The 24,458-nt window shown below is 37.3% G+C and overlaps 1 protein-coding gene across 1 annotated transcript in view; it reads right to left on the minus strand.

The window, feature by feature from the left end:
• SLC9A9 (solute carrier family 9, subfamily A (NHE9, cation proton antiporter 9), member 9) overlaps positions 1-24,458 on the minus strand; it is a 205,700-nt gene that overhangs the window by 108,210 nt on the left and 73,032 nt on the right. Inside the window, exons 7-9 of the mRNA XM_009890107.1 lie at positions 15,296-15,434; positions 14,353-14,458; positions 3,754-3,842 (exon numbers count right to left, since the gene is read on the minus strand). Of these exons, the coding sequence (XP_009888409.1) occupies positions 3,754-3,842; positions 14,353-14,458; positions 15,296-15,434 (334 nt within the window). The remainder of the gene's footprint in view (positions 1-3,753; positions 3,843-14,352; positions 14,459-15,295; positions 15,435-24,458) is intronic.

Here is a 24,458-nt window from a genome sequence, read left to right on the forward strand (position 1 = left end):
GCTTTTGTCTATAAGGCAGGTGTTCCCTAATGGGTTTGCTATCAGGATCAGCAAAAAGTGTAACTGTTTAACTAGTAATGTGGTTAGAAAGGCTATTACACCTAATTTGAGAAAGCAACCTTCACCAGCTTGTTAGACACAACTGTTTCAGAGGTGACTATGTAAATAAGGGTTAGAGTGGTGGAATGGATGAAGACAGGCGGGGCAGTATGTGACACACCGCCCTGCTGGCTGGACATGCTTTCCTGCACCTTCTAGTAATTCCCTGGCTCTACTTCCATAGAAGATGCGTTTCAGAATTCCCTTTCCAGAATTTATAACTTGCTGGCACTGTATTTCGCTTGAGAGTAGAATTCTCCATACCTTTGCACGCTTAACCAAAGAGAGGTGTTGCCCTGTTCCCTGGTTTCTTTGTTGTGGCTGTTCTGTGCAGTTAAAGGAACATAACCAAAACATTATATAACTCATAAGTGTGATAGATGACATTTATAGCTGATAGAGAAAATGAGAAGCTTCTCTTAATACTCCACCACTAGGAAACTGTGCTGGTCTTAGCTTGGCATTTGAGTGAAACTGGCAGAGGGCACAGAGAAAAAAATAGTGAGGAATGTCTTCTCTTATGGAAAACACAGTATGCATCCCTTTCTAGAGCTGATCTGTAGGGATTTACAGTCTGTCTGCTTTCCACAAACCAGTAATTTATGTTTATCTAGCAACACCGTGCCCACCCACTGACTTATTTGTAGCTGGGCAAATCAACTCAACCCAACCCAACTGTATATCTGAAGAACCTAATGTAAAATCTGAACTATGATGTTCTCAGTTTTAGAAGCAACTGTTGTTTGCCTGCAGCATAACGTGAGGTTATGCTAGCAGCTGTAAATAATTCTAGAGAAAGCTGCACAGAATCAAATAGCTTTCGATCAGGTCCTAGCAGTTTCATCTTCTCCTTCACTAAAGATATATTGGATAAAATTAAACTTTAAATATTTGAGACTCGGGAGCGCTCTGCTTGACCTAACCTTGTTGCCGTGGATGGCAGTGTCAATTTTAATGTTAAAATCACTATGACTGTAGTCAGGTCAATGATGATGATTTAAAAATAGTGCCATAAAACATCATTTATATTGAAAACAAACAATAAAAACACACAGACAGAATATTTATAAATACTTAGTGAGAATTGGGATAATTTGATTGACTGAAAGCTCTCTAAACCCTACAGTTTCACTAAATCTTTGTTATCTTACTTTGACGATGGTAAAATAATCCATTGTTTGTGACAAGGTTTGTGTTACTTTATATTTTCAGATTCTCTAAGTTTCAGATGCTTGAAATCTAGTATTTCTCTTTCATGGAATGTTAAACAGTGATTGGATAACAAAGGATACATAGGGACTAATAATTACATGTCATCTTTTAACAGGCATTCTTAATAGAGGTTCTGAAATTCTCATTTAAGAACTGTAGACAAGTTTTCATTTTATATCAATACCTGAAGAAAACAATACCGGTCTTTTTTTTAGTCTTTTTTTTTTTTTTTTAAGAAATGATGAGGTATGATGAGAAATGCAGAACTCAGCATCATGGCCAGAAATACCACCTCTAGCACTGTATACTGAATTTTACCATCAAGTTATGAAATTTTAACAGCCAGTAAAAAATGCAAAGAAAATTAAGCAAAGCAGTAGAGAAAAAGCATTTGCTTAAAAACAGCTAATACAATTTCACAATCTGATTTCCAGTTTTAAATCTAATTTCCATGGGTTTTGTTAGCTTTAGTTTCAGCCTTAACTCACTGTTTTGTCAGTGTGCATTACAGTTCACCAGTCCCTATTGAAAGATCTGTCATATTGTAACAAAAGAAAGAGACTGCTTTGGAATAATTCTATAAATGAACTGAAAAGCCCTTGATTTTGGCCAGTAATGAGTAATAAAAATGACTTAGATTGGGAGTGAAGTGGTCTGTCTGAGCAACAATATTCATTTAAAATGCACTGAAGTCATATATGATTATGAAAATGCCAAGCGTGTGACTTAGTAAATTTGCTTGAAGAGAATTCTTGGGGGGAGAGAAAGAAAGAGGCAGTGCAGGTCTCACTGAAACAGCTGCATATGAAAGGGTAATCTTTGGATTAGAAAATAAATTAGAAGAATTCAGAGGAATTTAACAACAATTTTTGAACCATATCGTAAGGGAGGCTGAGGATTAAGAGCTTATGGGGGAAGAGAAAACAGAGTAGAAGGGGTGCCTAAAACTCATAGCTCCATAGAGAAACACATAATCCCTTTTCTGTGTGTTCAAGGGTAGATTCATTTTATTTTCACTATCTTATTTTGCACTGTTGAATGGGAGGGAATAAAAGAGTTAACATGAACAAAACCAGTATGCATTTAAACTAAATGTTAGTTAATTCTGTAATTGAAAATGTTCATATGTAATTAAAAATACACTTGCCTGCCTTTCTGTCTTTCTCTCTCTGAGCCTATGCATCAGTAAATCATGCAGATGAATCCCTGAAAAGCCTTGTGTTCAAATTGTAACACTTATATGCAAGGGTAGTAATGGCATATGCAATTTAGTATTTCTGCAAAATAGAAACAATTCTATAGTAGATATATACGTTATTCCCTTATGATACAGTTATCAGAGAAAGGTTCTCTGCTGGAATACTTTTTGAAAGCATCAGCCTCTGCTGGTATGAAGAAATGCAATTGAGAAGACTTATCTTGTTCAATAGCTAACACTTAACTCTGGAAGTACTGACCAGAAACTTTTTTTGTGATTTAAAATCTGAGAAAGTCTGACAGGTGAACTGATACTGTGGCCGGTATTTTTTCGATCAAACTGTTTTTGATAGAAAATTGGATTTTTGATTAAATTGAGATGTGCGAGAAGCAATGAAATTCTCTATGTAAAATTTCCAATGTTTAAAACAGATGAACTGCTGAAAAAGGTACCAGATTGCATCATGAAAATTATAGTCTTGGACCATATGTTTCCATTTTGTTCTAGGAGATAGATTTTCTGCAACCTGGTTCTTGGGACATAGGGGTCAACATTAAAAGGGAAGAAAGCTGCCTTTAAATGACTTCTCACAGGATCTAGGTAGTGGCGAGGTAGTCTAAAATTACTCCTTGCGCTGAAAAGTATTTTGAACATTGCAATGCCATATATCCAGCACTAACAGCCCCAAGTTTTAAAAAATAATTACAATTGTACTAGTCACCTATTCAAACAAACAACAGATGACCAAATTTCTCTTGTCTCTAAACTCTAAATAACACAATGGTAAAAAAGTTACTATCTTTCTAATAATGTCAGCTTTTTTAATGAAGCAGAAATGAAACGACGTCATTGCTCAAGTGTGTGGCTAGACTGTAGTTTATACAGTCCCTTTGCAAAAGTCCGCATAGATCCAATCTCTCAGACCACTTCCCTCTTATTTACCAGAGCTCTTTGATTTCCTGAACTTTGTAGCATTTTTGTACAGAAGTAGTGTAAACTGTTATCTCCTTACCCTTCATCTCCGTGACCGACATTTCCAGGTCTCTTGGGAAGAACGGATTCATATTTTTTTCTTTATCCAGATCATTGTTACTGTTTTCTTGGCAAAATCTCTAGTCTTTCCCCTAATGAAGGCATAACCCTCTTCCTTTGCACTAATGAAATCCCATCCAGCTATATGGTGGTACCTCTGTCTATTCCTTACACCAGCTGAAGACACAGAGTCAGTTATTTCCATGCCCTACCTGTTTAGTTCTCATTTTGGAATCTGGCGACAGATTGTTGTAGGTATAATGGGCCTGTGTAACTCCACAGAAAAGGACTGCAACAATACCTGAAATTCAAAGAAAAAACAGAGTTAGCTGCCTCTATTTTTATACTTAGGTTTGTCAAAGGGCTGCATAAAAAAGCAAATTCGACTATTAACAGCATTTTGTAACAAAAGAACTTCAAGATATATTTTACAAGAGCATCCTTCAAACAAACTAGATTTTTTTTTCTTTGCTAAAAATCATGAAGGCCTTGAATCTTCTACCTATTCCCTCATGTATTTGTAGCATTTCCACTGTTGTGTATTTGGCCCCAAATGGTAGAAAACTTGTTTGAATGAATACATGATAACATCTGACCATAATCTGACTAACAGTTAGGCAAGACTAACATTATTGTAATATGGAGGACTTCAAACTATTTGAAAATTTTGGCAGAGTGAATAGGAAAGGAAAAAATATTTTTATTGCATTTAAATGGTTTCAGAGTGCGTGGTACTGAATGACTGCAATAGGGGAAAGTCATTTCAGTCTGTGCCTGATTATATTAGCCTTATTATAAACAATATGGAACGATGTGCAAGGTGGACAACACCACGTTGCTTAAAAATAATGCTCTGGCAGGTGCAAGCTGCATTGCTGAGAATGACTAGGTCAGGGACTGTAGCCACGTGGCAGTAATTATACTTCCCAGCCTGTGGAAGGTCTTGAGGAGCAGGGCAGCAGGCTTGTCAGGAATAATTATAATAAATTTGTATTATAGTGATATTTCTTATTTTTGAATACTTTCTCCCTGGCTCTGGTCCTAACTCACTAGCATTATTGATTAATGTCACTGTAATGCACTATTTTAATTAAAGTAGCTGGTAAGATTTTAACTGCAATTTCCTGTCAGGTCTGGACACAGATAAGGCAGAAGGAACCCACATAGGGAGAAAACAGAAAACCAAAAACGTGTCCACAAGTAACCATACGTAAATGCCTATGGAAGAAGAAAGCTCTGTGCTTTTCTTAAACTTGGGGCACGTCTACACAGATAATTACTTACGCAACAGCTCAGGGCTTGTTCTTGTCCGTTCCAATCATCATTCCCCTGAAAACCTCCACATGCGTTTCCTGAAGCATGCGGAACATGCAAGTTCTGCTCAGTTTCTAGATGCACACCACATGAGCAACAACTGGTTCCGCACAAAGCCAGCCTGCGGCGTGATCCCTGCGTGCCTCTCGTCTCCGGGCCTCATGTACAGGCAGTTTTCCACCATCCACCCCACAGTGCTTTGGTTCTTGTGCCTTTCAGCCCTTCTACCCCCGGCCTCCTGTCTAAGAGTACAGCATGCCCTAATTAGCTTTTTAGTTCTGCTTCCTCATAGGCTGCTCTGCAAATTGTTAGGCAATTTTTAGCTCACAGGCTGCTGATGTACTGAAATAACACTGACAGATCCAAGGAAACACGTTGAGGCAACAGAACAAGCAAAAGATACCTGTCCAGGTTTAGGCAATATCCATCCTTGTAATGTGGTTGTGCAGCAGCTTTCTAGGCATTTATTGGGTTAAACTAGCATGAACTGAAACATATAAACCAATTCTATGGGAAGCAAACAGCACGAAGTAGAATTGTGAAAATAATCCAGTCTGTGCCTTCAGTCCTTGACTTGAAATTGGATAAGGTTTCCTCCAGCTCCTCCACGATGGTGACTCTCCTGAATTTACAAAGGCCAGCAAGAAGAGGCTCAGTAAGGGGGCAGAATTCACCGTGCTGCAGGCTTTAGCACGGCAAACCCAACATAAAACAATCTGCTACTTCGAAAGGATTAATCGAAGCAGGCCAGGCTTCATAGAGTCACAGGAGAAAATGCATGGTAATGTACTGAACAAGCGTCAGGTGAAAGTGCTGGTGCCTCGATAGGTTCTTTAATAGGTTTATGAAACCTCTAAATGTCTGAATTTTAGCAGCATGAGGGCCCTGGAGGAGAGTGAAATATCCTCCTCCCCTCAAGCCCTGGCATAGATAAGGAAACATGGAAAAGTAAAAATTTAGACAATGCTGAAACTATTTCAATTTGGGGGAGTGCGTGTGTGTGTGGGAACAGCACGTTGCCACATACCAGTTAAAGTAATTATTACCTTACCATGTCTTTCTCAAGTTTCTGACTCTCTTTGGATTGCTAACCGTGAAAATCTTGTCCAACAAAATCCAACTTTCTTTACTTGCAAGCCTCTCTTGTTTCTGGGAAGAACTGAGGCCTGGCATTAGTATGCCTTTGATGGAAGAATAAAGTATGGAGTAACAAATTCTGAGATGAATTTGGCACAAGGGATAACTACTGTCAGAAAGAAAATGAGAAAGCAAATCTTTTTTTCCCCATAAACCACTGTGGACATTTTCTTTGCTTCTGGGTTCTCGCTATATTGTAAATTTACCTGTACTACTTCTACAGAACAGTCTCTACAGCCCAGAGAAATTCTACTGAGCTTTAACTGCTGTGTCTTTGTTTTATAATATTTATTTTCTTATGTCTGTTTTGATATTTATTTTTTTCTAACTACACTAAGACTTTTCTTTGCCTTAAATGATGTGGGGAGTAGCGAGACTTTCACTGCCTAAACACAGTCCAGGAAGTTCATGCTTTTGTGAGGTCTAATTGTTCTCTTAAATGTGTCTAAGTCTTTTTTCTCAGTAACTGTATTTGATTGTGCAGTACTGATCTGGGGAGTTTAAAAATTCTTAAGGCATTAATAATATGCAATGGGATGCTCAAACAATGAAATTTCAGTTAAAAAATAAAGCCAATCAGTAATGTTGCTAAGTATCACTGCCTCCAGGCTCAGTAACAGAAATGGAGATAAGAGTTCTGATTCACTTTCTTCTACATGAATCATCATCATCATGCCAAATCTTGCATTTTTAAAATTGACTATTAAATTCAACTATGATTATAAAATGTTTTTTGACTGCTAAGAAACTGTTAATTATGGGTAGTGAGAGAACTGAGAGTGTGACGGGAGGAATAAAATGGCCTAAATCTGATTTTACAATAGGAATAAATGATCTGAATTGCACAATTATGCAAGTGTAGAAACCAGACACCCTGTTTCCAGGGAAGAGCAGGGGAATGCAGTGGAATATTTCAATTGCTACAATTGAAGGCTTAATATGTACCAGCCAGGCCTCTCACAATGAATGCTTCATTAAGGGGCTTGGAGAAAATTGTTTGTAATTTCCATAAAAATGATTACTTAAGAGTAATGACCAATTACATGTTAATGCAACTACAAAGGAAAGAGAAGTACCTAAAGAGGCAAACACAGAACTTTTTAGTTAGAGGGAAAAAGCAATCTGGATTTCTTTGTAAGACTATTAAAGCTGGATTTTGAAGTTAGCTGGGTAGCAAGATATGATATGAACTGTGTATGGCAAACAAATTAGGTTGTTAAATTTTTGTAGGCTTTCTTGCACAGAGAAACAGGTAAGACCAGATGTGATAATACTGGAATTGTAAACAGAAAGTATTTATTAGATGCAGAGAGGCAGATAAAGTAGATGGTCCTTTTACCAGTCCTTAGTGCTCAGTGCTTTCATGTCGGGGTGTCGGAGACTCAGCTCACTTTGTCGGTGCCGTTATATTGTTTCATTTTTAAGTGGCAAATTTAGCAATTACTGAGATACTTAATACTACAATTGCTGAACAAAATGCTAACCTACAGTAAACAGGGAATGTTTTGAGTTGAAATCGGTGATCAGTCATTAAATGCAATACAGCAGCTTGTGTATATAAATAAAGTTACTGAAAGTTTTCACTTGATATAAAAAATGAGAAACCTCACAGTAAAATGCTGATAGTCACTAGTAAAGTTTCAGCTGCAGGTCAACCTCTTTGAAGATGTTTTATTAGAAATAAAAGCCTATCATTTTATTTGATGTTTTTGCTCCTTATAGAACAGAGAAATAGTGATAGCTAGTTAGCTGCTTATACAGTTAAAGAACTTATTCTTATATTATTTTTGCCAAATACTTGTAGTTGAAATTGTTTCTAGGACAAAAGTTAGCAATAGCAAAGGATAATATAGAACAAAGGAGGAACTTATATCTTTAAAAGTATTTTGCTGATGGTGTGAACATTAACATGATAGTGTGAGCATTAATTTATAAGTGTTATTCTAAACATAATTCCTATATTGTCACTGAAAGACAAATATTTTTTTTATCATTTCACAAATAGGCAAAAGGAAGTGTACTCTTGCTTTTCAATACCTGGTGCTAAGAGAAAAAAGCCTGTCTTTAGCCAGAGAAGGGCAGCATGTGCAGTGTGCTTTTAATGCAAACCTGGACGTGACTGGCCACAATTCAAACTTCAGAAATTGCTAATCTGAGACAATAAAACTGACACTATGTCTCCAGCTGTCAGGACTTTTAGTGGTAAAAAAAAAAAAAAGAATTTAGAAAAAAAAAAACAACAACCAAACCTCTACCTTCTGGGGAAACAAGGGAGCGGATAAAACGTATAACTTCATTTGAAAAGATCTATAGGTAAACTGACCAGTTTTCATGCCAACCTCGAAGCATTCCAGAGCTTCAGGGATGCCTCTCTAATGAGGCACAATGTACTGCAAATCCCACAGTACAACAAGCAATAGGAACTGGTCTTTCATCAAAGGCAGTGAAACGTGGGGAAAAGAGAACAATGAGGACTGGGTATAGAGAAATTATTTAAATCAGATAACATTTACTTTGGAGTCATATTTGTGTCAGAATATCTCCACAGCACCTACTGGGCACATCCCAGTGCAGACTGAATGTGTGAGTGGCAGGAAACGAGGCACTGTCTTCTGCATCAAATTGTTGCAGTAATAAGGCTGTAAAACCAGTAGCAACAATATCCCTATTCAGTCTGTTTTCACTGAGGGTATGAAGTGTGACTAATCATTTTTTTTGACACTGAAGCAAAGATTCAAGGCTTCTTTCACCAGACCTGCACCAATGCAGAACCAAAGCTGGTGCTTTGTTCGTGAAGCTTTCATCTCTGGAGTTGTCTGAGGTTGATTTTACGTTGAAGTGACAGAAAGCAACAAAAGACAGAGCTGAGGGAATTTTTTAGGCCCTCATGTGAGGAATGATCATTGGTATTGCACCTGGCTGCTCCAAGTGAGACCTGAGCTTCAGCACTGCACTTTTGTAACCCCAAATGAATTGTTGCATTCAATTTAGACTGGAACTTCTCCAGTGAGACACACCAGGTTTTATTCTAGACATGCTAAGAGTGTTTACCCTGTTTATCCTGAACCTATTTACTAGCAATAAGACTCTGCTATCCTCATTTTATGCAACTGGTCATCGATCTCAGCGTAATGCAATGCTAGAATATGTACTTTTCTCTAAAAACAAACACCTTCTTCTTCTTCCCTTACTGTCTTAAAAGGCTATAGCTACAACAGGACCTAAGTTCGCTAGACTCAAGCACTGACTCAAGCGTGTGCGTAGTCTGGTCAAGTGATGCTGTTGAAAGGGTGAATGGGATAACTGAAACTGCACCGAGTATTGGATTTAGCTTATATGTCATCAAAGTATGTCTAGAGCTTCCTTTAAAGCACAGGATCCACCTGGCATTCCCCATTTCAGAACACACATAGACCATCCAGAGCCATCTCTGAAGTCCTACAGGCAAGTAATGGGTTAGTAATTAGTGGTAACTTGCCCGGTTGTCATCTGTCTGCACAGCAGTGCAAATGCATCTTCCTGTTATGAAGAGCCTACTTTCCTGTTTAGACCCAAATTTCATCCTTTCCTCCTAGGAGTGGCAGAACTACAGCTTAAGAGAGTCGAGGTCTATCTCCTTTTGACCTAGAAGCCAAGCTATCCCTTCTCCCTCGTTACTGGGAGGAGTCTACCTACTTCTCTGTATGACACAACATGGTACATTAGTTATGAATAAAGGAAAGAAAACCACAAAGTTGAGAATTTAAAGCCCAGAATAACTTCCTTTTATGGAATCATGTCAGCCCAATGAACTAAAGCCAATCAGGTACCAATCTGTTTTGATAGATCCCTTCTGAGAGTGATAGAAGAAGAACTGGTTGTAACATTTATAAAAAGCAATGAGGTAGATGATGGATCCAAGACAAATTACAGCAAACAGATAGGAACAGTGAACAGCCACGAGAATAAATGCACTTTGTCAGCAGTACTAAAGGGACTGGAAGTTGGTGACATTTGTTCTTGCTGTGTCCTAAATACAAAGGTAGCACAAAACTGCCCCAGCGAGAGACCAGATCCTTGGACTTGTCCTGGGTGCATCACTCATAATAAGCTGCTTATTTAGCTTTGGAGTAAAAGCTTTCTCACTAGGTAGACTGTGCGCTCCTGTGAGCCCCTGAATAAAAAGGCAGGGGTCAGACATATCACAAAAGGCTCAGACAAGAATTGCTGAGAGTGAGGAAGCAGCACTAATTCATTATCACAAGCTATTTCCTTTATAATGATCAGAAAACAATCATTTTGGGCTGGGCTTTGAAAGACAGTAAAGGAACAAAGATGATCCTCTCCCACATTTTCTCCTTCAAGATCTATTGTCTTTCTTAGCTTCATAGCACAGGTCTTTGGCATGTAAAATCAGAGGTGGTTGGCTGTAATTTTGATGCTTTTACACTGATAAATTCTATATGACTTTGAAGTATGCATTAATTGAATACATGAACCCAAATAAATTCACATACATATATTTGAGTGCATTTTTGCAGGTATATTAATCTCCTTTTATTTGAATATCTGCTTAGTTCAAATATCTGTAGATGGAGAGGGTCTAACTGAGGTGAACATTAAATGCCCATGTACATCATGGAGTCTTTCACAGACTAATTACTAAGTCATCAGTTAAAATGAGCACATTTTGTTCATTATAAAGCAAAAGAACAAGCAATTAATAAACACAAGATGTCCCTTCCACATTTATTTTGACAAGGGTTTAATTTAAATTATTTATGATTTTTTTTCGTAGCCTACTAGCAAATGAAGTTTGAAAATGAAAGCAACTATATCAACACTGACCTTGCTATGGTACTCTGTTATTACAACTTTGCTCAGCAGTCAGAAATGATATACTTCGGGGCAAATCAGAAAGTGCGCAAATTAGATTCTACTGTATAAGAATCAATTTCTCATGCATATGTCACAGCTTGATGATAGTGCTATAAGATATATAACCATAACATTAATTTATAATTTACAGTTATCAGTATAACAATAATTGTGTAGTCATCCCAGATTTCTATTTTGATTTGCTGGTTTGATCACATCAATTTTTCAACCAGGGTCAAGTCCATATATTGAGTCTTATATATCATGGGATATCTTGAGGTAGAGGAATAAAATATTTTATAACACATTGACCTGTACTACTCTTCATTCACATTTTATTTAAAAAATCTGCAAGCTAAACAAGTGAGCTCTACCACCTACTATACCTACACAAAACCCAGTATAGCCTGTTATTTATAAATTATGACATACTTCAATATTAGACATCAAAAGGCTCATAGTGACTGAAAGAACTAGTGTGGAAAGCATTATAAGGATAAAATTATTTTGCAATTACATTAATTAATAGCTACAGGGAAATACTGATGTATAGTCCTTTGAAGTTCATTTAGAAGGAATGAACATAGGAAACACAATATCCAAGGAAAAAGAAGAGGAATATAGGCATAAATGTACAGTAGATCAATTAATTTTTTAAGCAAGCCTACTGAAGTCAAAGACTTCAAACCAGGAATTCAGTTCATTGAATGGAGTGGTCCAGCAGAGTCATTGCATGTTTATGATGGTCTCTTAATTCTAATGATTGCTTTTGAGGATAGACTCACTTGACTGTAAAACCAGATGATGTATACATTCAGTAAGACAAAGGGCAAAGCAAGTAAGCTGGAAATGACTGGAAAAGCTAGAGTATGAATTGAGAGCTGAGCGTTTTCTGCAGGATGACTGGCTTTTCCCTGGGCTCCCTGTGCCTTCTGCAACAGGTGCTTCATGCATCACATACCTGTGTGGGAGACTGCACGCAGTAACTGCATTTTACACAGATTTCCTTAGCATGGGTATGAGAAATCACAGCCACCTCTGAAATCTATACCTCCAACAGAACCTAAGTCAGCTGAAAATTTCTTAACCTTTGTTAAGGCTAACCTAACCTTACTGTATGTAATTCTCCTGCTGAATTGGAAGTTTAAAATATTATGAAAGGAGGGGAATTGAAGCTATTTCAGACGAGATTGAGAGAAGATGAAAACAACATCAAGGGCAGGCTGGACGTGGCCTTGGGCAGCCTGGTCTAGTGGGAGGTGTCCCTGCCCATGGCAGGGGTGTTGGAACTCGATGATCTTCAAGGTCCTTTCCAAACTAAACCATTCTATGATTCTATGATCAAAACTGGTTAAACCAGACAACTAAAAATATCCACTCTCAAGTGTAATGTTAGCACATTAATAAAGTCAATGCATTTACAAAACACAGCTTTGAACTTCTGAAGCTACAAGAAAGGCCCCATGAGTTTTCTCCACCGTAACAGCTTCTGACAAAAGCCTTTCACAGAAACTAAATGACAAAGACTCAACTGATAAAATTTCAAGATTAAGCTTTGCCTCTTCACAACAGTGAAATTAAACAATTTCCACCTGAAACTCAGAACACACCCATGAAAAAAAGGCAGGTGACAGACCTAAAAGGGCTTGGTATGTTTTTCTTGGAATTTGTGTGTTGGCAGAGCAAGTCTCTTTTATATGCCTACATCAATTCCTTTACTTGTAAGAAATAGCTAAATTTCCCAACAGTTTTCTATATTTTCCCTTTAACTGAAACTTTACTCTGGTTCCACTCTTTTTCTCTGACTCTCCATCTGTCCATTTAAAATTCCTTTCCATGGTTATTGTAAAAACCATCTGTGGTGTTCAATAATTAAGTCTTTTATTTCAGATATTTTATATATTGCAAAAGAAAAGAGAAATGAAACACTCTTCAGAGTGACTACCAGGAGAGACTATGCTATCTGTCATCACATTTGCAGTATGCAAAAAAGACATATGCCAATTGTTTTTTCTCTGGACGTACAGTCTATTCCTATGTCCCAAAAATGGAAATCACCTTTGGTGCAGCACCTGAGGCTCTGAAAAGACATTAGTGCTTCCCTTAAAAATCCACTTTTTGGGTATAATGTATAACTTATCAATTGCGCGTTTGCTGAAACATAGCACCCCTGTTATCAGCTGGGAATGTATTTTAAAACAGTCTTTCCTTGGAAGTCATTGGATTAGGAAATCACTACATCCAGCAGGAGGCAAGTGATTAACAATTATCCTTCTTTACCTCCATTTTTATGTAGTAATTGTGTCACAATTTTAAGAGACCTTAAGCATAAGGACAAAAAAATGGACTTCTATTCCAGCTGTTATCCCATTTTCTCCATGTGATTGGAATACCACTCTTTTGTTCAGTTCATGTGCTCCTCTTTTTATTCATTGGCCTGAAGATTTTGGCAGTAAGCAGGATGCAAATTTGTATGTTTAATAAGACGAAGATGCCAGAAGATGCATATGTTAATACTCATTCGGAAACAGTTTCATTGTGTGGTTAATATTAAAGAAGTAACATGCTTGGCTCCATAGAAGTCAGCAGAAATATAACTGTTGACTTCAAAAGGCTTTGAACAGTTTTGCAAACAAAACGGCATGGGCTGCATTAATACTCTCTTAAGCAGTTTTCTTCCCCTGACTATCCTTGATGTTAATTAGAGCACTAGATTTCAGAGCTGACAGAATCATGAACATTAAAATGATTGAGCTCTTACAAACTTTGTTCTTTCCAATCACACTATACAATAGGTTGCTGTTGAGGTAAACTATATCCACTTACAATTTTTGCCTAAACATCTGTGGACTCTTTATGTTGCAAAAAGTAGTCCCTCAGTATGTAATTGGCTGTGATTGCATGATTTCGTTCTCAGTATTAACAAAAAAACAGTCAGATGACATGTCTTTCTACCCGGTACTTGGACAGGACTGTACTTCTGTTGCAAAAGGCCTTTATGGAGGCACACTAAACAAGATGAAAATTTATTTTAAAAATCCAGAGGTGGCTGCAACCCACTGGCAATGTTGAGGATGACCCTGTCTTCTGTTTAGTCATTGATAGTTGGGAAAAAGAAGGAGGGACCAGGACATGCAGTGCATGCAGAGGAGCATGCTCTGACAGATACATGGCACTGTACATTTGCTTCCTTGTACTTACCATGTTTGGTCCTATAGCTGGGCAGAAAATAGTGGGATCAATACTGGGACTAATGGGGATGGGACAGTGGAGGCAAGGTAGGGAAGAAAGACTGAGGACTTTAGGCTGAGCTAGTAAGTCTTTGTCTGGAAGAACTATTCAATATCTCTGCAGATTTGTTCTTAAAGATGAAACCGTGTCTAACATAGCAACTGGCTTTTAGAAGCTTTATATGTGATGTTGTTCCCAAAATAAACGTGCCATTTTTCCATACTAGATGCATATTATAAAACTGCTTTCATTCAATAAAATGCAGCACTTACCTGTAAGACCAGCAGCTTCTGCTGATAAGAAGGCACTCCAGGATAGGAGGAAAAACAGACCTGTCTCCAACATAGGGAACTCGCACAGCTTTGTAAATTTTGTCAAGTGCTAGAAGATTACTAAGGAAATGTAAAAACCTGACTGTTTTGTAAGCTAAAATTCCCCCCTAACCTGATACAGGATGAAAGAAAGTGAGCCCCCTCCCCTCCCCATGCATCTATACAGGTTGAATTCAGGAATAACTGCACAGCTTCTAAATTATCTCAAACAAAGAGGAAAATCCAGCACAGATTTTAACCAGGTGAATTCTACAAGTCAGCTATTTCAAGTACTTTTGTGGGTTTTGAACCAATGCCTATTTCGTTCCATTTGATATTATTTTCCCAGAAAAAGGGAAAAGAAAGTAATTTTGTCCAGTTTTGTAAACAAACTGTCATTTGTTTACATTTTCATCAATGCAAGAAAGATGAAAATCATTGCTCTTTCTACAATAGTATTTTACAGGAAGAACTGTAAAAGACAAGAAAACATGCAGGGCAACAGATATGCCCTTTATTTCTAGTTTAGGTAAACTGACTGACTTGATTTGTAGTCTAATGTTTGCCATGTATTTTTGTATAATTGCTGCTAGCCTGTAGTTCATAAATTCATGTTTTGACCTCAAAATACTTCAAAACACTTCCTTAAAAATGTAATTATTTGCAAATAGTAAAAGAAGACCAGAGTCTTGCCTAATATTAAAAAGAAATTTGCATATTACATTTTTTGTGGCTTCTGACAAATGAAATTTCCTGTCAATTTATGATTTGACTGTTTGTTTGCAAGGTCTTGAATCAAGAGTGAAAAGGTTCAGGCTTAAACTACAGATGGTCAGTCTCAGATATCACAATTTTTTTCAAACATATATAGATTTTCTCTCTGAAAACAAACCATAAAGGATATTAAAGCTGTGACAACAGCATAAGAGGATCCCATGGCAAATGATCCAGCAAAGATCCCTAGGAAATTTCCCACTGATTGGAAGAAAGCAGCAGCATCAAACGCATTAGGATTCTCCTTAGGACTGTAAATGGATATAGAGCTGAAAAGAAAACAAAGGGATGGGGGAGAAGGAGAGAAAAAGTAATGAATTTAATACATTGTTATGATATTGGAATCAATAATTGAAAATGGACATTTTTAGGGATTCAAAATGCAAAACAAGGCTTCTCTGTGCTGATAGCAGGTGGGAGAGCAAAGCAGATGGAGACTGGGGCGGGAACAGTTTATTTTCAAGGTATCACACTGGAAATCAATAGTCTACTGCCAGTCAGTAAACATTTTTATATTAGAAGTGCCATAAAGAATATTGTTTCCAGGCCAACTAAACATTAAAAGGTGGTAGGTGTATAAGAAAACTGCAGGGAAGATAGATAACTTTGAATTATTTATTGGCCATATGTCTTCAGAGCAGTTATATATTCACAAATATTCTTGATAAAAAGTGCAGCTTTATGGCTGAGGCTCAAATGGGTGACACAAATCACAGTAGGTACCAAATCTGCAGCAGCAATCTTGTCATAAACCACCTAGTAGTTCCCTTCTTGGTGTAACCCTTCATAAATAGAGCCAAAAGCATAACAAGAGCTCAACAATCGGAAACCTTGTGGACAGAATGAATGTTGTCCTACAGAAAGAAATTGCTGCAGTTGTCAAAGGTCATCTCCTGTATCCCACCCCTGAGTACAGCCATCAAGAGTATTTTTGAATGGGAAATGAGGCCTCCAAAGGGAAGGCCATGCACTAGAGGATTTTGAGAGTTTCAGGGTTCTTATTTACCGCTGGTCAGTTACTGCCCAGAACACTAGTAACACCAAGCGTGTATGCCTTTTTTTCTTGTTGAAACATTAAATTTAACAGATACAAACTAGCCGTAAGCCTCCCAAACACTAATTAAGCAACATTTTAGATCTTTGTAGTTCTGTTGCTTTCAGTTCTGTAGGTTTTTTATGTTCATTGTCAAAGAAAATGTACTGGGCTTGGCAGCTTGGATTGCTGGAAAATGATTGGTACTTTAAGCATTAAAAATTTAGAATTTTTAAAATGTTTTGAATATTTTAAACTCTTGCATATTAAGAACACGATCCGTGCAGTCTGATGTCTTCCATCTGGAGATAAGGCTTAGAGATGAAGCTCTGTATGGAGGATTTTCTAAACAGTTGCATTCATTTAGGAATCTCCAAATAGCACAACGACATGTGAAAACAGATCTCATGCTTTCAGTCTGTAAAAAAGGCACAAGCATTCTAAAGGCTTATGGTGGGGCACCACTAAATATGAACGGTGAATACTTATCCACTACAACAGAAATTACTGAGCACCAAAATCTCATAGCTCCAGTTATGCTAATTGGCACTACCACATAACTAGTGAGATGATTTGTAGCGGAAAGTGCTATTAATATAAGTATACAAAATATTGCTCCCAGAGGAAATCCTAATTGACAACGTGTTGCTTTCTAAATTTTCAGTCCTCTTTCAACTGTGACTCTCTTAGACCAGAGGTCAGTCATAATTCTTTGCTTCTCTTGCCTTCAGCTGATTCTTGAAATGTTTGTCATCTCTGATTTAGTCAAAAATTTTTGTTTTAGATCCCATATAAAATAACAAACTATAGTAAGCCATAGATACATTCTCTAAACTGACAGAATAGCTCTTTCAAAGGAAATCCTATCAGCCGTGATACTGTATGTTCATTGTCTAATTTACTTAAGTGTATTTTGTATACTTAGGGCTTCAGTTAGTTATTTAAAGTTGAAACTACTTGGTAGTGTAACCAGAACTGTTAGATATAAAACTTTTAGGCATGTCTTGACAGCAAAGCAGCCACTTGGTTCTCTAATATCTGCCCCAAATAAGAACTGCAGCTGCTGTGCTGTATTGCTCAGTGAACTACAAATCAGGAATTGATCTTTTGTGCCACTGGTGCTGCCACATGCGCATTGAGTGGTGAATTCAGAGAGGTGAACCCAACTACACCCTAAAATCAAGGAAAGTTGTTCTAGTATATTGATGGGCTCTGCCTGCAGAAGGGATGCTCAGTAATAAAAAGTAAAACAAAAAAAAATCTTGACACGGAGTGAAAGTTTAGTAGTCAAATGCAAGCTATAGCCATTAACTGGCTTTTTATTAAGTATATTAACCTTAAAGGCAAGAAAAGCTGACTTCATTAAGACCAGTTAGGGTTCCAGTTTGCCTTCTAATTTATCAACAGCTGTCAGGTATGGAGAAAACTAGAAGAAAACATCCTATTCTTAATGTAGTTATGTCAGGGAGAAATGTGGAATGACTCCTTCTCACTGGTAAATTTTTCTACTCATTATGTCCCCCAAACCCCATGATTTTTTAAAAGCATGATAACACAACATATGCTCATTATGCTAACTGGTTTCTGGTGTAAATCTTTCCAGAACTCAGGTTTTCCTACAGCTCAAGGAGTATTTAGTTCTATTTTTCATTTTGTGTTATTCTGTACTAGAGCTATTATTTCTTTTTCTGAATATGTTTCTTCTTTAACATTACCTTTTAACCCTTTCAAGTGTCTAGAACGCATACTATTTTACCTGTCAATTTTTCTATGTAAGCTGTATTTCAACAACAGAATTTTATCCTGTTTATTCCAGTACTTCCTGCCAAGCCAATTATTTGACCTAAAAACAAAATTTCAAAGTTTAAAACTGGAAAGAACCATAGTTGAACTTATAGCGCCTCTACTGTTCTTCCTTTTCCTTAGAGAGTAATTCAAGGAACCTGCTGGCATGACTTGCCATTTCTGCTGTCTGCTCTCTGTGCCTCATACAAACCAGGTTGATTGCCGTTCATTAACAAGCAGTGTGTGAGAGTTTGATACTAAATTTGAAACTGATTAGTTTGTAATTGTTGAACTAGTATAAGGAAAAAAAAAAGGGTTTATTTCTGTAAATTTGCATCAGAGGCGAATTAAGCAAATCCTGAAAATAAATACAGTAGAAAACTGTTTTCAGAGACAGATAAATGAACGGAACTAATTACAAAGATATGCTTTATCTACCACCCATAATGAGATGGAGTGGAGGGATAGGAATAAAAGATTTTTGTTGGGTCCTCACTGAATGCTTGATACACATATCTCACAAACACCTGCCCCAGTCCCTACTGTCTGTCTATATGTAAGTCTGGTAACCTCTGCCTCTCCTTCAGGTTGGAGTAAAGAATAATAATTAGCTTCCTTTCTTGTTCTTATAAGGATTAGCTAACACTTTCTCTATTAGAAAACTATTCAACAGATGGCTTTTTTCTTTCCAGTTCTTCTGTGCTTCCTTGACCAAATAACAATGGACAGGGTCATGTGCTTTCACAGCTTTCAAAAAGGAAATACAGGCAATATTCATTTTTACAATAAATTGCAAGTTAGAATGGTAAGCTTTGCTTGAAACAGAAAGAAGGATTAACAATTTGTGCTAGCTGTATCATGCTGATCGTTCTGCTTCCTCCCTCCCTTCATCTCTTAAGATCATTTTAGGATGAGGCTCACCATAACAAAGAATGTTTCTTTCTATGGACTTATATGGGGATATAATACTAAAGGTCTCCATGACAAGCAGAAGTACTATTGCAATAGAAAGACTACAGTCGCGTTTCCAGTTACATCTTAATTGATTACTTTTTACATCTTCAGTTATTCTCACGGAAAATCTCATTTATTCATAAAATCCTTTTTTACCTGTAAGTTTTCCCAGCCTGTGAATGTAGCACAATGTAAAAAAATTGAAAGCATTTAGGATTAGAGCAAAGATTTTTCAGTAAGTCATGGAAATTATTTGAGAAAAAATCTGTAGGTGAGGTTAAATCTTGTATCCTACCTTTTGTTCCTGTCAAGGCCTGACGTGCCTAGGGCTAGTGTGGCAGCATCAAATAAAGAGATATTAATCAGTTGTAACTAGCCAGACAGCATAAAGATCCTTGGTTTTGATATAAGCCAAAGTGATGCAACATATGTACCAGATGTATTTTAGGAAAAGGCAATATGCTGAAGAAAGCATCAGAATGAAAATGTGTGCAAACAGCAGGAAATTTCTAATTGTATGATGTGGAATCGATAATTAGAAATAACCAGTAAACTATTTTATTCCTTTCTTCCTCTTTCTGTCTGTTTGACCAACATGAAAACTAACAGCTGCTTATCTTTGGAGAGGAAGATTTCTTTCTACCTGCTAAGTCAAAGGACTTCCTCTTGCCCAGTGGCCTCCTTCCTCTTTGCTGCACTGTCACGTGCCACATAATAATGCACAGAAGCAAATCAGGAATAAGCTAAAAAAAAAAAAAAACATACCCGAAAATACAGGAAGTCAGATATTCCTTAAAGTACGTTTATTGGTATAAAGTGGGATCTCCCTCAGGTGATAAATAATTATAGAACTACGTGGTGATTTCATCAGCTGCTAATTAAGAAATATAAAATGGGCCAGAAAAAAAAAAAAAATTCTAGAGTTCAAGGTTGTTTTCAAGAGGGAAAGAAGGTTATTTTTCCCTGACATTATACAGAAAAAGGTAGGTCACTATACTCTGTAAGGAAACTTGGAACTTTCAGAGAAGTGGACTGAACTGAACAATTTCTGTTCCCACACAACTTTTTAACTATACAGTTTTCCTAAAAGTGTTGGAAGAAAGCTGAAAAGACAGAACTGTAATTTTCCCACAATATAAGTTCTTGAACTAGAAGCTAGATGTGAAAGTGCATGCATAGCACCATCACCTACACCTTCTCTTGGCAAGTTTTAGGTTGGTAAAGCCTTCCAGGCTTCCTCATAAAATAGCTCCTCACATAGTAATAGTAAGTAGATGAACTATAAAAATGGAAACCAATGAGGTAAGATTGGGATGTGAGTATGGTAAGCCAACAAAAGCACATATGAAGTAGAGAAGGTTTGCAGAGAATTAAGTCAGAGTAAATAGGAGACACACCAGTGCAGGAAGACTAGCAAAACCAGCCAATTGTAACAGTAGCTTGAGGCACATATATGGAGATCCTCTAGATGAAGATTTCCAACAACAAACAAGCTTACTGTATTTTTCAGATGTGTTTAAAACAGTGATCAGTAAGCAACACAAATGCACAGAAGGTGCATTAAAAGAACATAGATGACTCTTCTCTACAACCTTCTGTATAAAGAAATCTGTCTTGTTGGAATTTATTCCTGACAATATTTGCAAACGTTTAGAGAATTAAGGCTCCAGAAACATGGATTTCACGGAAATATACACATTAAGCTTTCTATTTATGTGTATAAGAACTGAAAAAAAAAAAAAAAAAATGTTCCTGGTGGCTGAGTTACTGCTCAAGTCACTAGCATTCGAACCTTCATTTTTCTGGATATCCAAAACTTTATTCTCTTTGGCAGTGCATCACATCGTGGTTTTTATTCCACTCACAATCTGGTTTCAGCACACTGCTAGTACTGCTATTGGTTTTAATTCTAGAAAAAAGGTCTAGTAGTTATTTTAGAAACTATCTTCTAGCCGGGATTACACTCTGTTCCTTTTTCTCTGTCACAGCATATTCACTTAATCTCTTTTCTGTCTTGACTTTTGCTCCTTTGTAGATTTTTCCAGGCTTTATGAAGTATCAGAGGACATTTTATTTTGATTACTTTAAACCAAACTTATGCTTGCTGTTGTCATACATAAGCCTTTTACTTTTTATGAAAACTTTTCTCAAAACAGATTTGTTATCAGTTCCAAAGTGGGTATCTGATGGCTGATGTCAAAGCGCCCGCAATGCTGGAAAAGTAAAGCTGTCACAGACTTTATGGAAAATGTAAGTTTTCCCATTCATAAGGAAAAGCAACATCTGCATGAAAATAAAAAAAGAAATTCAGGCTCTCTGCTAGATTTTCACTTAACATAAAATATCATAGGCCAGTTCTACTGATAGACTCAGGCTCCTTTTTAGGTGTCACAAAGCATCCTCAGGCCTGATGTAACTGGATGGCTTAGTAACTTTTTCAGTGGTGTTACAAAGCGACTGCAGAATTTGAGTGACTTTGTCCCTTAACTTAGGCAGTCAGAAATCAGCTTAGCTTAGCTCATCAGAAGTCATTCTTGGCAGCTAATGATAAATATTTTCTACAGTGGTAACTACTTCAGTTTCCTTCTGCGTTCACGCCTGAGCTGACACATGGCAGCAGCTTGCAGTACAGCCAGAGAAAATAATGAGTAGTTTGTGGTGTTCCAGGTGGACTTCCCCTAATGCAGATCTTAGTTCTCATCTACCCTCAAACATAAGGGACTGCAGAAAATCTGTCATTCTCCCTCCTTCTCCTTGGCCTCCCTAGCCATTACCCTTAGGAAGCCTGCTCTACCTCCCTAGGGAGCGTTGGAAACCATCTATTTATCTTGATGATCCCATCCTTGCCCTGAAAATTCCACCACCTTTGCCCTAAGAGGACCTGATATCTCACCCACCTTGATGGGGTTGAAACCAATATCCCAGTGCCCAGGAAAAACCTCTGCAAGCCCCTCCTGACAGAGGTGGTGGGAACATCCCCTCCCTCTGATCCTGATCAGAACTTGGTCACTACAGACCTGTAGTCACTACAGACACGTAGAAAGGAGATGTGAGGTGACAGTTTTGACAAGCAGTAATGACCTAGTGGGCCTGCAGGCTGAACAATTTCAAGTCTAAAGTCATATCTGATCTGGTGTGGAGCTTCTCTACCCCTTTGCATTTGAGAAATGGTACATGCTGTCCTAACGTATCTGTACAAGTATCTTAACTTTTCATTACCTTGTCCTAGGCAAATACTGCCCTATTTTTTATCTTTGACATAAAGAAATCCTGATGAACAGCAACCTGGACTTAAAATTCTTTGTAAATGAAAATTAAGGCTTTAATAGTAAAATAGGTTAGCGTTTATCTGAGGCTTGGTATAGGAATGTTTCATTCTTAAATGACTGCTATTGCTTCTAAATGTCTAATTTTCATAAATCTATTTCCAAATATCACAGTCATTTTCCAGTGACGACTTTTTTCTAAAAAGCCTGTCCCATATCTTCGAGAGGAATGAAGCACATCAGCAGAAAACAGACAGCTGATAGCGGGTCATCTGTGACAGCATGTGCTGTGTTCTGTGTTATGCTATTCCCAGTGTCTGACTGTCCTTACTTATGAGCTGATCATATCAAAAGGCACATAATTTGCAGATTTCCATGCCTGCAACTCTGATCCTTTCTCATTTAGATATCAAAACTATAATCCAACTCAGCGTTCATTTCCATTCTTTTCAAACATTGCATAAAGAGAAATAGCCTGTGTATCTAGAGCAGCCTGAAGTCTGTCCTCCCAGTTCGGGAGCTCTTGGTGGCTTCATCAACTGCAGATGCATATAGGGCAAATGAAGTAGAGACAAAGAACCAACCACTAAGGAACACATGTATATATATATATAAAAAAGTAAATTATTATTGTATTAATATGAAGAGCTGGATTTCTCCTTTGCCTTACATGTCTATGTAATCACTTATGCCTACACAAAACAGAACTTATAAATTAGAACAGTACTGTAAAAAAAATGCAGTTTTGCTGCATAGAAAACATGACTGTAAAAGTCACAAACCAGTGATGTATCAAACCACCAACTCTCTAAATTAACAAGAAACAATGAATGAGCAAAAAAAATCTCCAATCAGTATCTGGAGGAAATAAGAAATAAATTCCTATATGTTAGTTGAACCAAACCTGCTGCATGATGCTAATTAAAAGGCAGAGCATGTCCAGTGAATAGTAGTACCTTACACTTTGTGACGGCATCTTCAGGCACCCAAGAAATGCAATAATCCCCAGATACATGTCAGCTAAAACTGTTTCCTGAACAAAAAGAAAATGGTAAAAATGAAAACAAAAAGGAGAACCTAAAATTAAAGTTTACATATTGTGCCATTAAGGGAATTAGATGTGCTGCATGCTTTAACGCTATTACTAACATTTGTCTATGAGCCTGAACTATCTTTTTGCCTTCCTACTCCTGATACCTGAGTTGAGAGCCATCATTTACTCCCAGCTCTCTCACTTCTAGACCCAACCATCTGAACTTGTGAAATAATCTAATGATTTGTATTTCTCTAATAATAAAATAGTGTGCAGCGCTTATTTTCTTCATATACGGCTAGATCTTTATCTCCTATCACCTTTACATTATTCTTCTCCATTATATAATTCTTCACCTTTGTATTATTCTTCAATTTCTTGTCTGTGAGCCACTAGCCTCCAGAGTTACTTAGAGCAGAGTTGATAAGTATTTGTCAGAAACACTTGCATAACCCTCTGTTTATGTGACGGTTCTTACCATTAGTCCAGGGTGAAGAGACCCTAGAATAAAGATTTTCAGTGAAAATTATATATCTGTTTTGAAAGACAAAAATTGAATTAATGTGCAATTTCAAGTGTTTCATGAGCATAGGGAAAAGAGTTTAATGTGCTCTTGGAAGCCTAATTCCATCCACATCTCAGGTTTATTTGTACAAAAGTGGCAAAATGTGATACTATGGGACTTAATTTACTCACACAGAGTGGAAAGAATAAAACATGAGCACACTAACATGATGCTGACTGATGTGTCCATAAGAGGTAGGAAGGGTGATTACTGGAAGGATGGGTGGTCTTAATTAACCCCCCCCCTTTTGTACTAAAATTGTTGGGAACTCCAGTATGGGACAATGAAGCCTTTCAATGACCCTCATCTTTTACAGTGACTGCACTCTTGCAAATAAATGTGATATTTATCTATGTCAATTGAATTCTGCCTCCCTGTTGATAAAACGATGTACCCTGATGGTTGCCTGCGCTGAGCGATACACGTTAGAACACTGCAGCAGATTACCACCAAATGACTATGATTTACTTTCATTCTGCTTGAGCGCTCTAGATGAGAAACTGCCTCAAACTACTATTACAATGATGAGTATCTAAAGTAACTTCACTGATTCAATGCAGTTGTTCCAGATATGCACTGATATCACAAAAAAGTAGAATATGACCCAAACAGTTTAAGGAACATTTCAAGCAGTTTGGTTAGCCATGAAAAATCCTT

Source organism: Charadrius vociferus, unplaced genomic scaffold, assembly GCF_000708025.1.
Source record: "Charadrius vociferus isolate BGI_N301 unplaced genomic scaffold, ASM70802v2 scaffold650, whole genome shotgun sequence".
Taxonomy (NCBI): Eukaryota; Metazoa; Chordata; class Aves; order Charadriiformes; family Charadriidae; genus Charadrius; species Charadrius vociferus.